Source organism: Stomoxys calcitrans, chromosome 1 (assembly GCF_963082655.1).
Source record: "Stomoxys calcitrans chromosome 1, idStoCalc2.1, whole genome shotgun sequence".
Taxonomy (NCBI): Eukaryota; Metazoa; Arthropoda; class Insecta; order Diptera; family Muscidae; genus Stomoxys; species Stomoxys calcitrans.
The window spans coordinates 61561608-61575933 of record NC_081552.1 but is presented as its reverse complement, the minus strand read 5'-3'; the positions used below and the strand labels follow the sequence as shown (position 1 = coordinate 61575933).

Here is a 14326-nt window from a genome sequence, read left to right as displayed (position 1 = left end):
CAAATACCTTTCATTTTAGTCCCATATAGACATGGTCGGCTAATATGACCATTTGGGGGTATTTGAGGTATTTAAATTTTTTATCCCATATTTGTAATCTACTATCGAATACTTTTCCTTTGAGGGCCACATTGACATGAACGTCGAATATATCTGTTTTGGAGGAGTTTGTGGATTGGGGATGCCCGCTGGGTACTTGGACCCAAATTTTAATACGATATTCGCTTTCTAGTCTCCTATATCTTTCATTTGATATACACTTTTGGTTTTGGATGGCGTTGTTGGGATAAGGGGAGGGACCGTCTCCAACCGATATCTAAAATTTATACTGCCTATGTTTCCTTACAAAATCCGTAAAAATTTTTAGAAAATCGGTTCAGCCGTTTTGGATTCTACGAAACAAACAAAAAAACCGAGTTCCATATGGTCATGATGGGTCATATGCTCATTTAAAGACTTTTTGGGGCCCTTTAATCTTCGATCTGATTTTGTATGCCAGATTCGTAATCTACCCCCGAATACCTTTCATTTGAGGCCCATATTGACATGAACGCCCAATATGTCTGTTTTGGGGAATTTTAGGGTTGGGGCGGCCCGATGGGTACAAATTTTAATACCACATTCGTGTTGTATTTTCCAATATCTTTCAGTTGATACCCATATTGTCCCAATCGGTCCACTTTTGTTTTTGGGTGGTGTTTTTGGGTAAAGGGGGAGGGTCCGCCCCCTTCCAAAATCTACAAACTATAAAGCCTATTTCTCGTTCCTGACCTATTGGAGAGAACTACTCTAGATTTGAACATTTCTACGAAATTGTTGTTGAAAATGTATTCCAATTTTCCTATTGCTTTTTCTACACTCAAGTACCTCTTATTTAAACCCCACATTGCATTGGTCAATAAAAGTCCTACTTGTGGTGTGGTAGACCCTCAGAGACTTGGTCCCAAAATTGAAGGTCAATTTCGTACTCTATTCCCAAAGACCTTCCATTTGAAATACATATGCCATTTGCAATACAAATGTCCGATTTGAGGGGTTTTATAGGCGCGGGGTGACCCACGAAATTCTTAGTTCCACAATTGGTTATCAGATTCGTTTTCTACTCTCAAATATCTTTAATTTTAGTCACATGTTGTAGTGATTGGTCTAAAAATCCGTTTGCCGGGCTTTGGGGTTGGACGGCCCTCCTAGACACCCCACCAAAGATTTTGATACCAATTTTTGTACCCTCCACCATAGGATGGGGGGTATACTAATTCCGACATTCTGTTTGTGACTACTCGACGTATTCGTGTGAGACCCCATAAAGAATATATATTCTTGATCGTCTCGACATTTTATGTTGATCTAGCCATGTCCGTCCGTCCGTCCGTCTGTCTGTCGAAAGCACTCTAAATTCCGAAGGAGTAAAGCTAGCCGCTTGAAATTTTGCACAAATACTTCCTATAAGTGTAGGTCGGTTGGTATTGTAAATGGGCCATATCGGTCCATGTCTTGATACAGCTGCCATCTTGGGTCTTGATTTCTTGGGTCCCAATCTCTATCCGATTGGGATGAAATTTTGCGCGACATGTTTTGTTATGATATCCATCAACTGTGCCAGGTATGGTTCAAATCGGTTCATAACCTGATAAAGCTGTCATATAAACCGATCTTGGGTCTTGACTTCTTGAGCCTCTATAGTGCGCAATTCTTATCCGATTGGAATGAAATTTCGCACGACGTGTTTTGTTATGATATCCAATAACTGTGCCATGTATGGTTCAAATCTGTCAATAACCTGATATAGCTGTCATATAAACAGATCTTGGGTCTCGACTTCTTGAGCCTCTAGAGTGCGCAATTATTATCCGATTGGAATGAAATTTTGCACGTGGTATTCTGCTATGATATCCAACAACTGTGCCAAGTATGGTTCAAATCGGTTCATAACCTGATATAGCTGCCATATAAACCGATCTGGGATCTTGACTTCTTGAACCTCTAGAGAGCGTAGTTCTCATCCGACTTGGCAAAGATTTTGTACAATGGCTTCTCCCATGGTCTTCAACATCGGTTTATATGAAAGCTATACAAGATTATGAACCGGTTTGAATCATACTTAGCACAGTTGTTGAAAATGATACCAAAACACTACGTGCAAAATTTAAGTTAAATCTGTCGAGAATTGCGCCCTCTAGAGGCTCAAGAAGTCAAGGCCCATGATCGGTTTATATGGCAGCTATATCAAAACATAAACCGATTTGAACCATAATTGGCACAGTTGTTGGATATCATAGCAAAGCTCGTCGTGCAAAATATCATTCCAATCGGATAAGAATTGCGCACTCTAGAGGCTAAAGAAGTCAAGACCCAAGATCGGTTTATATGGCATCTATATCAAAACATGGTCCGATATGGCCCATTTACAATATCAACCGACCTACACTAATAAGAAGTATTTGTTCAAAAATTCAAGCGGCTAGCTTTACTCCTTTGAAAGTTAGAGTGCTTTCGACAGACAGACGAACGGATGGACGGACGGACATGGCTAGATCGACTTAAAATGACGATCAAGAATATATATATATACTTTATGGGGTCTTAGACGCATATTTCGAGGTGTTACAAACAGAATGACGAAATTAGTATACTCCTATCCTATAGTGGAGGGTATAAAAACATTTAAAAGTCAGCAAAATATGTTTTGTTGCTAGAAGCATTTGACTGGTTACCCGTATCGCGATTTCTTTTCAATAAAGACATATCATCAGCGGGCGATATCAAATGGATCATGGTGCTTAACAACCATCCCAACTAAAGTTAATTGTAAAGTAAGGCACACATCTGCATTTGAAAAGGGCTCTTTAAGACGATTTGCTGGCTTTTAAACGTTTTTTGCTATACTATTCTTTGAATAGAAAGCATAAAACAAAACTCAATAAGTTTTTTAGACCGAAAAAGAAAGAAGAAGTATAAGCGTGCTAAGTTCGGCCGGGCCGAATCTTATATACCCTCCACCATGGAGCGCATTTGTCGAGTTCTTTTCCCGGCATCTCTTTTTAAGCAAAAAGGGATATAAGCTCTGCTATTAGAGCCATATCAAGATATGATCCGGTTTAGACCACAATTAAATTATATGTTGGAGACCTGTGTAAAATGTCAGCCAATTCGAATAAGAATTGCGCCCTCAAGAAATAAAATAGAAAGATTTATTTATAAATGATTATATGAGTATATGACTTATATGAGAGCTGTATCGGGCTATAGACCGATTCAGACCATAATAAACACGTATGTTGATGGTCATGAGAGGATCCGTCGTACAAAATTTCAGGCCAATCCAATAATAATCAAGAAGTTAAGATCCCAGATAGGTTCATATGACAGCTATATCAGGTTATGAACCGATTTGACACAGTTGTTGAAAGTAAAAATATAATACGTCACGCAAAATTTCAGGCAAATCGGATAATAATTGCGACCTCTAGAGGCTCAAAAATCAAGATCGCAGATCGGTTTATATGGCAGATATATCAGGTTATGTACCGATTTGAACCTTATTTGACACAGTTGTTGTAAGTAAGAATAGAATACGTCATGCAAAATTTCAGCCAAATCGGATAAGAGTTGCGCACTCTAGAGGTTCAAGAAGACAAGATCCTAGATCGGTTTATATGACAGCTATATCAGGTTATGGACCGATTCGAACCATACTTGGCACAGTTGTTGGATATCATAACAAAACACGTCGTGCTAAATTTCGTTCCAATGGGATAAGAATTGAGCACTATAGAGGCTCAAGAAGTCAGGACCCAAGATCGGTTTATATGGCGGCTATATCAAAACATGGACCGATACGGCCCATTTACAATACCAACCGACCATCGCTAATTAGAAGTATTTGTGCAAAATTTCAAGCGGCTAGCTTTACTCCTTCGGAAGTTAGCGTGCTTTCGACAGACAGACGGACGGACATGGCTAGATCGATCGATCGATATATACTTTATGGGGTCTCAGACGAATATTTCGAGAAGTTACAAACAGAATGACGAAATTAGTATACCCCCCATCAATGGTGGAGGGTATAAAAAGAATTTTATACATATTTATAATTAAGACAAGTAAACGGGCGTTAAGTTCGGCCGAGCCGAACTTTGAATACCCACCACCTCGAGTTCATATGTAAACCACCTTTCGTCATAATCCGGTGAAAATGCATAACTTATGCCTCCATAGCAGCTATGTCGAAAAATGGTCCGATTTGGACCAAATTCGACATGCGTATTGAGTGGTCTAATAAGTACAAGTCATTGTTCAATTTTGTAGATCAAATATTGGCCTTTTTGGTAGCCATAGCCAAATATAGACCGATCTGAACCATATACTATATGGATGTCGAAAATCCCAACATAAATTACTGAGTAAAATTTTAGCGAAATCGGATTATAAATGTGCCTTTTTTGGGGCCAAGACTTTAAATCGAGAGATGGGTCTATATGGCGGCGATATCCAAATCTGAACCGATCTGGGCCAAATTGCAGAGAGATCTCGAAAGACCTTGCACAACTCATTGTCCTACATTTTAGCGAAATCGGACAATAAATGCACCTTTTATGGGCCAAAAACCTTAAATCGAGTGGTCGGTTTATATGGCAGCTGTATCCAAATCTGGACCGATCAGAGCCAAATTGCATACAAATTTCGAAGAGCCTAACGCAACTCACTTTCTAAAATTTCGGCGACAACGGAAAAAAATATGCCTTTTACGGGCGGTAAACCTTAAATCGAGAGATCGGTCTATATGGCAGCTATATCCAAAGCTGCCCAGATCAGAACCAAATTGAAGAAGGATGTCGCAGGTCCATTAGCATCTCACTGTCCCAACTTTTGGCAAAATGTGGTAATAAATGTGGCTTTTATTGGCCTAAGACCCTAAATCGGCGGATCGGTCTATATGGGGGCTATATAAAGATATAGTCCGATACAGCCCATCTTCGAACTTAACCTGCTTATGGATAAAAAAAGAATCAATGCAAGTTTTATCTCAATATCTCTATTTTTATACCCTCCACCATAAGATGGGGGGTATACTAATTTCGTCATTCTGTTTGTAACTACTCGAAATATTCGTCTGAGACCCCATAAAGTATATATATTCTTGATCGTCGTCACATTTTATGTCGATCTAGCCATGTCCGTCCGTCTGTCCGTCCGTCCGTCCGTCTGTCTGTCGAAAGCACGCTAACTTCCGAAGGAGTAAAGCTAGCCGCTTGAAATTTTGCACAAATACTTCTTATTAGTGTAAGTCGGTTGGTATTGTAAATGGGCCATATCGGTCCATGTTTTGATATAGCTGCCATATAAACCGATCTTGGGTCTTGACTTCTTGAGCCTCTAGAGTGCGCAATTCTTATCCGATTGGAATGAAATTTTGCACGACGTGTTTTGCTATGATATCCAACAACTGTGCCAAGTATAGTTCAAATCGGTCCATAACCTGATATAGCTGCCATATAAACCGATCTTGGGTCTTGACTTCTTGAGCCTCTAGAGGGCGCAATTCTTATCCGAATGGAATGGACTTTTGCACGACGTGTTTTGATATGATATCCAACAACTGTGCCAAGTTTGGTTCAAATCGGTCTATAACCTGATATAGCTGCCATATAAACCGATCTTGGGTCTTGACTTCTTGAGCCTCTAGAGGGCACAATTCTTATCCGATTTGAATGAATTTTTGCACGACGTGTTTTGCTATGATATCCAACAACTGTGCCAAGTATAGTTCAAATCGGTCCATAACCTGATATAGCTGCCATATAAACCGATCTTAGATCTTGACTTCTTGAGCTTCTAGAGGGCGCAATTCTTATCCGAATGGAATGGACTTTTGCACGACGTGTTTTGATATGATATCCAACAACTGTGCCAAGTTTGGTTCAAATCGGTCCATAACCTGATATAGCTGTCAAATAAACAGATCTGGGGATTTGATTTCTTAAGCCTCTAGAGGGCGTAATTCCTATCCGATTTGGCTGAAATTTTGCATGACGTATTTTATTTTTACTTTCAACAACTGTGTCAAATAAGGTTCAAATCGGTTCATAACCTGATATAGCTGCCACATAAACCGATCTGGGATCTTGACTTCTTGACCCCTAGAGGTCGCAATTATTATCCGATATGCCTGAAATTTTGTACGACGGATCCTCTCATGACCATCAAAAAACGTGTTTATTATGGTCCGAATCGGTCTATAGCCCGATACAGATCCCATATAAATCGTTCTCTTTATTTTACTTCGTGAGCCCCAATGGGCGCAATTCTTTGCGAATTGGCTGAAATTTTACACAGGTCTCCAACATATAATTTAATTGTGGTCCGAACCGGACCATATCTTGATATCGTTTCAATAGCAGAGCAACTCTTTTCTTATAAATGCGATCCATGGTGGAGGGTATATAAGATTCGGCCCGGCCGAACTTAGCACGCTTTTACTTGTTAAAGATTGTGTCGTGATTTCAACAGACATACGGATGGACATGGCTAGGCCGACTTAGACGATTAAGGTGATCAAGAATATATATACTTTATAGGGTCGGAAATGGATATGTCGATGTGTTGCAAACTGAATAAAAAAATGAATATATCCCCATTCTTCGGTGGTGGGTATAAAAACGTATATTAACGTAGAATTTTTTTTTTAAAAAATTTAAATTTTATTTTAAAGTTAAAATTTTTTTTTTTCGTTGGCCCCTACAACAAGAAAAAACGTCTTTTTAACATTTAATGTCCATTTGGCGGAGATATCTGAATTAAATGATTTTGACATTAAGTCGCACCTGCTGTCAAAAGAAGTAGGGTTATTGCCATAAATTTATTTTTATACCCTCCACCATAGGATGGTGGTATACTAATTTCGTCATTCTGTTTGTAACACCTCGAAATATGCGTCTAAGACCCCATAAAGTATATATATTCTTGATCGTCATTGTTCAAAATACATTTATTTTGAACATGAGAGATAACGCATTAGCATTTCATAGCCCACGCGTTGTTATCTTATAGAGTCTGTGTGCGGTTTAGGGTCTATTTGTACGATCGCCTATCTCATAAAACCAATACGCACAGCCGTATAAACCCTGCATGTGTACTTTTAAAAAGGGAATAGATAATGAGTCTAAGAAATGCATGTGTGTGTTTACTTAGGATCGTAAAATATCAGATAAGGAGAAACGGAGATATCACTGCGTTGGTATCTCGTTCTAGTTTAGTTTTAAGATTTTCATTTATTGTAGTGATAGGAAATTTGAAAATAAATGGTCAGTATAAATCTAGCATCAGAGAAGTGCGTTTTAGATTCAGCTCAACATTTGGTCCTTCGTAAAATTGAGTTATCCCCCACCCGAGGTAAGAAGCTCAATGGAACTAGGCCTATAAAGCAATTTAATAAAAATTGTTTAACACCCACTGAAAAATTAAATTCTGTGAAGAAGCGTCCTCGTGGCTTTAAACAACGAGAAGAAAAATAATAATAGAAATCACAATCCACTAAAAAGTGGAAATACAGTGAAGAAGCGTTCTCGTGGCTTTAGACAACGAGAAGAAAAAAAAAAAACACATAATAAAAATATCAGAAAAATAAACAAACAAAACTACAAATAAAGTAAAATGGTTCGTCAGCAGTTATACAAGCGTCAAAATGAGATTGGTGAATATATCATCAATTTGAAGCAAAGCTGCCTTAAGGAAACCGCAAGAAGTGTGGCTAAGGAAACCTGCAAAGCCCAGTTGGGGCAAGTTTGGCAGGAATTCAAAAATAACCACACGAAGTTAACCGAATTGGGTATCACCGAGGAACCGTACTTTAAAAACAAGTATTATGAGAAGGTGAACTCATTGGTGGAGGAAATCTGTGCAGCCCTAGAGACGAACGAGGATGCAGCCAGCCAATTGGAAACTGGAAAAACTGAATCGTCGGGGTTGAAATTACAACAAATCCAACCGCAGGAAAATGGGGAGTCCAAAAATGAGAAGGAAAGAATAGCGGGAAAAAGGAAGGAAAGAATAAGAAAACTTATTCGAAAGTTAGTAGGAGAACTACTAGAGTTGGAACAACTCAATATTAAAGTCTTGCTGGAAGAAGCAAAAAGATCATGGGAAACACAGATGAATCAAATTAATGATCTATTATGGGAACTCACTATCAACCATGAGGGGTCTTACGAAGACATCACTAAAGAAGTTGATGAAGTAGAAAACCTCTACAAAAGAAGTAAAACAACGCTGATCTTAAGATTGGACAAATGTAAGGAGGAGAGATGTCCTATAAAACTAGCGGAGATAAAAATACCGGACTTCTACGGTAACGTGGAAGAATGGCCATCTTTCCATGATTTATACAAGAAGCTCGTACATGATGCCGAGAGCTTATCGGACGTTGAGAAAATGTTTTATCTGAAAGCTCATATTAAAGGAGAAGCGTCAAAAGTAATTAAACATTTACCGGCAGATGGAAGCAATTACCAGCCAGCGTGGGAGATACTAAATCAACGCTTTGGAAATAAAAGAATTTTGTTTCAAACGATACTAGACCGATTGTTAGATCAACCCCATGTGTGTAGTGAGAACGCTAAACAAGTAAAAGGATTACTTGATACAACAATTGAATGCGTCCAAGGGTTAAAAGCAATGAAATGCAACATCGAGGATGCTGTAATGGCGCGTGTAATCATCCGTAAGCTAGACAAAGAAGGTTTATTATTATACGAGCAGCATACAAAGAAATCGAAAGAAATTCAGGAGCTTAAAGATGTTTTGGAGTTCTTGGAGGAACGATATCAAAATTTGGAGGCAGCAGGTACAAAGAAGTACAGCAGCAATTACAATCATCGGCAACAGCAGCCTATGAAAAGTACGACACTCTATACGGATAAAAGTGCGTGTCTATACTGTAGAAAACAAGGACACTTAACGGAAGAATGTCGAAGTCTGTTGAGATTGCCAGTGGCGGAACGAGTATCATGGGTTAAAACAAAAAATATATGCCATAGATGCTTGAACCACAATCAGAATGCAAGATGCGATAGTACCATCAAATGTGGAACCTGTGGGTTTAAACATCATTCGGTACTCCATCTAACTAAGACATCCACTACATGTGTTGCTAACGGGACAAGGAGTGTCCTACTGGCAACGGCTCAGGTGCAGGTCAAGAATATACATGGAGAGATGGTTACCTTGAAAGCTTTGGTGGACCAAGGATCACAGTCAACGTTTTTAAGGGAAGAAGCAGCACAGATACTTCAAATCCCTCGAGAAAAGGCCAATATGGAATTGCATGGACTAGGTGACAATTTGGTGGGAGTTGCAAAATCAAAAGTAAAAGTTAGGATCCATCCGAGATTTCCCAGCAACTATTCACTCGATGTCGAAGCTCTTATTTTACCAGCGTTAGCTTCCGTCCATTTGGATTCTTCGTTAGTACACAACCAGGGTGTATGGAAAAACTTTCAATTGGCTGATCCAAACTACTACAAGAACGAGAGGATAGATATGGTGCTTGGCGGAGATGTGTATGTGGACATACTAAAGAACGGAATACATAAGAAGCATGGAATGTTGGGGCAACATACCAAGCCGGGATTAATGTTGTCCGGCCCATTAACGATTCGAGTCCCAGTAGCGAAAAAAGGTGTCAATGTCACTACAGAGATTGAAAGATTTTGGGAAACTGAAGAGTTGGATATGGACATGGTTACAAACGATGACGAAAAATGTTTGGATAATTATGCTGCTACAACGAAAAGAAATGAAGAAGGGCGGTTTATAGTTCAAATCCCCTTCAAAGAAGATAAAGAGCTGGGAACATCGTATAAACAGGCAGCAGCCAGACTCATTAGCCTGGAGAAAAAGCTCATCAAGGATAATGCTATGAAGCATGAATACTCAAGAATTATGGAAGAATATATTGGGGGGGCACTGGGGCACATGAAGCCAGTGAAACAGATTCATAGCGGTAAATATTATTTACCACATCAAGCGGTTGTTCGAGAGGACAGTCTGACTACGAAAGTCAGAGTGGTTTTCGACGGTTCCGCGAGTACAAATAATGGAAGAAGTCTGAACGACATAATGCATGTCGGGCCACGGTTGCAGAGAGACGTCTTCGACATACTACTCAACTTTCGTTTAAAAAGGTTCGTGATTTCTTCAGATGTTGAAAAAATGTACCGCCAAATAATGGTGGATGAGGAGAGCCAGCGGTATCAACATGTTCTGTGGCGGAAAGATAGGAATGAGGAAATCAAAGAATATCAGCTGACAACAGTGACATTCGGAACAGCAAGTGCCCCGTTCTTGGCCGTAAGAACCTTAATGCAGATTGCGAAAGAATGCGCGGATACGAAGGTGAAGCAAATAATTGAAGAAGATTTTTATATGGATGATCTTCTTACGGGGGCAGACACAATAGAAGAGTGTCTCCAGTTTCGATTCAAAATATCAAGGCACTTAGAGGGTTATGGATTCCATCTCAGAAAATGGTGTTCAAACAATGAACACATTGTGAAATCATCGAAAGAAGACAAGGAGAACGAAATAATAAACATCAATGAAACCACTAATGTAAAAACCCTGGGACTTCAGTGGAAACCGAAGGAAGACGAATTTCGATTTAAAATATCGGAATACCCAGCGGAGAGTACAACAAAGAGGCTGGCTTTATCATATCTAGCAAAAATATTTGATCAGCTTGGGTTGCTGACACCAGTCATAATAACGGCGAAGTTGTTTATTCAGAGTTTATGGTTGCTAGAGATGCAATGGGACCAGAAAATCGATGGAGATTTGGAGATCAGCTGGAAAGAATTCGTGACACGTATTTCGTCTCTACAAGACGTTAAGATACCTAGATGGCTAAACTCTTCATCCGAAAGTAAAATTAAAATTTTGGGATTTGCGGATGCATCAGAGAAGGCCTATGCAGCAGTGGTTTATATTAAAACCGATAAAGGAGTTTCCTTGATGGCTGCAAAAAGCAAAGTAAACCCGATTAAAAACAAAAAGACGCTTCCGAAATTAGAGCTGTGTGCAGCCTTCCTATTGGCCAGGCTGCTAAATAGAATAATTAGTGTGGTCAAAGCCGAATCGGAAGTTTATGCCTGGAGTGACTCCACAATTACACTTGCTTGGATTGAAAATAACAAGAGCAAAGATAAATTTATAAGGTCACGAGTAACCGGCATAAAAAATTTGGTATCTCAGGCGCAGTGGCGGTATGTAAAGTCAAAAGAGAATCCAGCAGACTTGGGGTCAAGAGGCGTGTCCCCAGATAAACTTGTAGACTCAAAGCTATGGTGGGAAGGTCCCCAGTGGCTGCTGTTGCCGGAGGCGGAATGGTCTCTAACCCCTCCAGAATTGAAGACATGCGCTTCCACGGCTTCCAAGGAAGCACCTACCTTATTGAACGATTTGATAGAAAGGTATTCATCATATGGAAGACTTCTAAGAGTTTACTCTTACATCTTGCGGTTTGTTGAAAAACTGAAGGGAACCCGATCCTTCCCGTCATATCTAACGAGAGAGGAGTTGTTAAAGGCGGAGAAATACATCGTTAAAGGTCATCAGAAGATAGAATGGCCAAGTGAGGTACAAAAACTAAGAGATAACAGACAGATGGATCATCGACACAAGCTGGCTAATTTGCACCCGTACCTAGACGAAGAGGGGGTTTTAAGAGTTGGAGGTCGACTTCAGTACTCTGATTTGCAGCTAGATCAAAAACATCCTATGATCATTCGAAAATCACGGCTGGCCTATTTAATTATACGAGACACCCATTACAAGACGATGCACGGAGGAAATCGCCTAGTAGAATGTACCGTGAGACGAAAATTCTGGATAATTAATGTGAAAAACTGTATAAAAAAGGTTATACGAAGCTGTCCGGTGTGCATCCGTTATAGGCAACAAAACACGCAGCAACTAATGGGAATTCTTCCAGACTATCGTGTCAAAGTTTCATTTCCATTTTATCACTGCGGAGTCGATTATGCAGGACCGGTTTCGATGAAGTTTTCAAGTGGTAGAGGACAAAGGTCATTTAAAGGATACATAGCTGTGTTTATTTGTATGACCACAAGAGCGATTCATTTGGAGGCGGTCAGTGGCCTTACTACCGATGCATTCATGGCAACCCTTAAACGGTTTTTTGCAAGAAGAGGAAAAAGTGCACATATATATTCGGATAATGGCACTAATTTCGTTGGAGCAGCCGGTCGTCTGGAAAAGGAGTTTCAGAAAGCCGTTAAGCCTCCAGTCTAGTCGAGATGTAGAAGATAGAGTGAATTTCACAGCAGACTTAGCTCAGATTGAAGAATTTAACATGCTTCCTTTGGGACCAAGGATTATCAATCACACCCGCCAAGTTGATGAAGTGATGACGAAGCTTAGAGATGTCCAGAAAACAAATGTCGATCTAAGGGGCTTGCAGTTTCATCATATGAGTGGTCATGCTGCTCTTATTTTAGTTATTCTCATAATAATAATATTAGCGATATGTTTTATTAAGAAGTTTATTCAAAGGCAAAATGTATCAGCTTTAAATTTTTAGATCTTTAGAACTTATGTAAAATAATATATCTAATATTACAGTCCACTATTACAAATTATCGAACGACAAATCAAAGATATAATTAGACAAAAATACAGTCAGTCCACTATGTAGACTTACGCGCCCGGCAGAATGTTCAAAATACATTTATTTTGAACATGAGAGATAACGCATTAGCATTTCATAGCCCACGCGTTGTTATCTTATAGAGTCTGTGTGCGGTTTAGGGTCTATTTGTACGATCGCCTATCTCATAAAACCAATACGCACAGCCGTATAAACCCTGCATGTGTACTTTTAAAAAGGGAATAGATAATGAGTCTAAGAAATGCATGTGTGTGTTTACTTAGGATCGTAAAATATCAGATAAGGAGAAACGGAGATATCACTGCGTTGGTATCTCGTTCTAGTTTAGTTTTAAGATTTTCATTTATAGTAGTGATAGGAAATTTGAAAATAAATGGTCAGTATAAATCTAGCATCAGAGAAGTGCGTTTTAGATTCAGCTCAACAGTCATGTCATTTTAAGTCGATCTAGCCATGTCCGTCCGTCAGTCTGTCGAAAGCACGCAAACTGAAATATTACACAATGACTTCTACATTGTTCAGCATTCATTTATGTTTCGAATCGGACTATAACATGATATAGTTCCAATAGCTCAACAGTTCTTATTATACCCTCCACCATAAGATGGGGGGTATACTAATTTCGTCATTCTGTTTGTAACTACTCGAAATATTCGTCTGAGACCCCATAAAGTATATATATTCTTGATCGTCGCGACATTTAATGTCGATCTAGCCATGTCCGTCCGTCTGTCCGTCCGTCCGTCCGTCCGTCCGTCCGTCCGTCCGTCCGTCCGTCCGTCCGTCTGTCTGTCGAAAGCACGCTAACTTCCGAAGGAGTAAAGCTAGCCGCTTGAAATTTTGCACAAATACTTCCTATCAGTGTAGGTCGGTTGGTATTGTAAATGGGCCATATCGGTCCATGTTTTGATATAGCTGCCATATAAACCGATCTTGGGTCTTGACTTCTTGAGCCTCTAGAGTGCGCAATTCTTATCCGATTGAAATGAAATTTTGCACGACGTGTTTTGTTGTTATATCCAACAACTGTGGCAAGTATGGATCAAATCGGTTCATAACCTGATATAGCTGCCATATAATCCGATCTTGGGTCTTGACTTCTTGAGCCTCTAGAATGCGCAATTCTTATCCGATTGAAATGAAATTTTGCACGAAGTATTTCGTTATTATACCCAACAACTGTGCCAAGTATGGTTGAAATCGGTTCATAACCTGATATAGCTGTCATATAAACAGATCTGGGGATTTGACTTCTTGAGCTTCTAGAGGGCGCAATTCCTATCCGATTTGGCTAAAATTTTGCATGACGTATTTTATTTTTACTTTCAACAACTGTGTCAAATAAGGTTCAAATCGGTTCATAACCTGATATAGCCTCCATATAAACCGATCTTGGATCTTGACTTCTTGACCCCTAGAGGTCGCAATTATTATCCGATATGCCTGAAATTTTGTATGATGGATCCTCTCATGACCATCAACAAACATGTTTATTATGGTCTGAATCGGTCTATAGCCCGATACAGATCCCATATAAATCGTTCTCTCTATTTTACTTCGTGAGCCCCAATGGGCGCAATTCTTATACGAATTGGCTGAAATTTTACACAGGTCTCCAACATATAATTTAATTGTGGTCCGAAC

The 14326-nt window shown here is 39.5% G+C and overlaps 1 protein-coding gene across 1 annotated transcript; it reads left to right on the top strand.

The window, feature by feature from the left end:
- The first annotated feature begins 7653 nt into the window (after positions 1-7653).
- LOC131995900 (uncharacterized) lies at positions 7654-12306 on the top strand. Its single transcript, XM_059365201.1, has one exon. It carries the CDS (start codon positions 7654-7656, stop codon positions 12304-12306), a length of 4653 nt encoding a protein of 1550 aa, XP_059221184.1.
- Positions 12307-14326: the final 2020 nt, after the last annotated feature.

What these genes read in the sequence shown, in the direction of transcription:
- LOC131995900 (XM_059365201.1), top strand. Translation starts at nt 7,654, where the DNA reads ATGGTTCGTCAGCAGTTATACAAGCGTCAAAATGAGATTGGTGAATAT.